Consider the following 844-nt stretch of genomic DNA (forward strand, 5'->3'; position numbering starts at 1 on the left):
GTTTGGTTAATGGGCAGGAATGTGTATCCTTCTTTCCCTCAGTATCCTTGAAACACCTCATTAGATTCTGGTGCCTTCTCCTGTTGACTCAACTACTTTGTGGGGAGTAGGCATGTACTTGATGGGCTAAACAACCTCCATCTGTGGCACTAATAACTTGAGTTAAGTACAGCAAGCCTTCATAGCACCACTTCTTTATCATTTTTAGCCCATTACGTGTCTCAATTAAAGAGGCATGACCTAAAACCTGACTGTCTCCCCACTCTCCACAGATAGTGCCAGACCTGCTCATCTTTTCCAGCACTTTCTGGCTTTATTTCAGATGTCGAGTACAGTTTTTTTGGCTTGGGGTGGTTGAGGGTGTGGGATCTGAGCATGCGCAGTCTGCAGCCGGCGATGCCTGCAGTCGGAGCAGGTGCCGCCAGGCGGCGCGGGGACTGGGAGTCTCAGGCCGGGCCCGGGTTTCTGGGCAGTGCCCCCACCCCCCGAGGGGTGCGAGCTGCGGCCCTTTTTTGTCCGCCGTGTCTCCGTTAGCGTTCCTCCTGCTCCTGCTCCTGCTCCGGGTGCCGGGTGTCTCCGTGATGACCAGGCCCGGCTGGGTGCCGGGATTTGAGGTGCTGCGGTTGCCCGGGGTGACGGGCTGGGGCCCGGGCAACAAGAACGACCTGGTGCTGGGGCTCGGCGACCGCTCCCGGCCCCGGCCCCGGAGCCGGCAACATGTCATCTACTTCCCGGGGGACGTGCAGGTCAGTGCGGGGACGGGCAGGCAGACTGCCTTTTAACATCCCGCTCCCGCGCCCCGGACACCCCCCCCCTTCCCCGTATCCCCCTTTCCCCGTATCCC

The 844-nt window shown here is 59.5% G+C and overlaps 1 protein-coding gene across 1 annotated transcript in view; it reads left to right on the forward strand.

Annotated features, from left to right (window-relative positions):
- The first annotated feature begins 435 nt into the window (after positions 1–435).
- The window catches only part of c7h2orf69 (chromosome 7 C2orf69 homolog), a 6,176-nt gene continuing 5,767 nt past the window's right edge, over positions 436–844 (forward strand). The window contains exon 1 of the mRNA XM_043692956.1: positions 436–746. Coding sequence (XP_043548891.1) covers positions 582–746 — 165 coding nt within the window. The 5' untranslated portion in view covers positions 436–581. The remainder of the gene's footprint in view (positions 747–844) is intronic.

This window comes from Chiloscyllium plagiosum, chromosome 7 (assembly GCF_004010195.1).
Source record: "Chiloscyllium plagiosum isolate BGI_BamShark_2017 chromosome 7, ASM401019v2, whole genome shotgun sequence".
NCBI classification, from domain to species: domain Eukaryota; kingdom Metazoa; phylum Chordata; class Chondrichthyes; order Orectolobiformes; family Hemiscylliidae; genus Chiloscyllium; species Chiloscyllium plagiosum.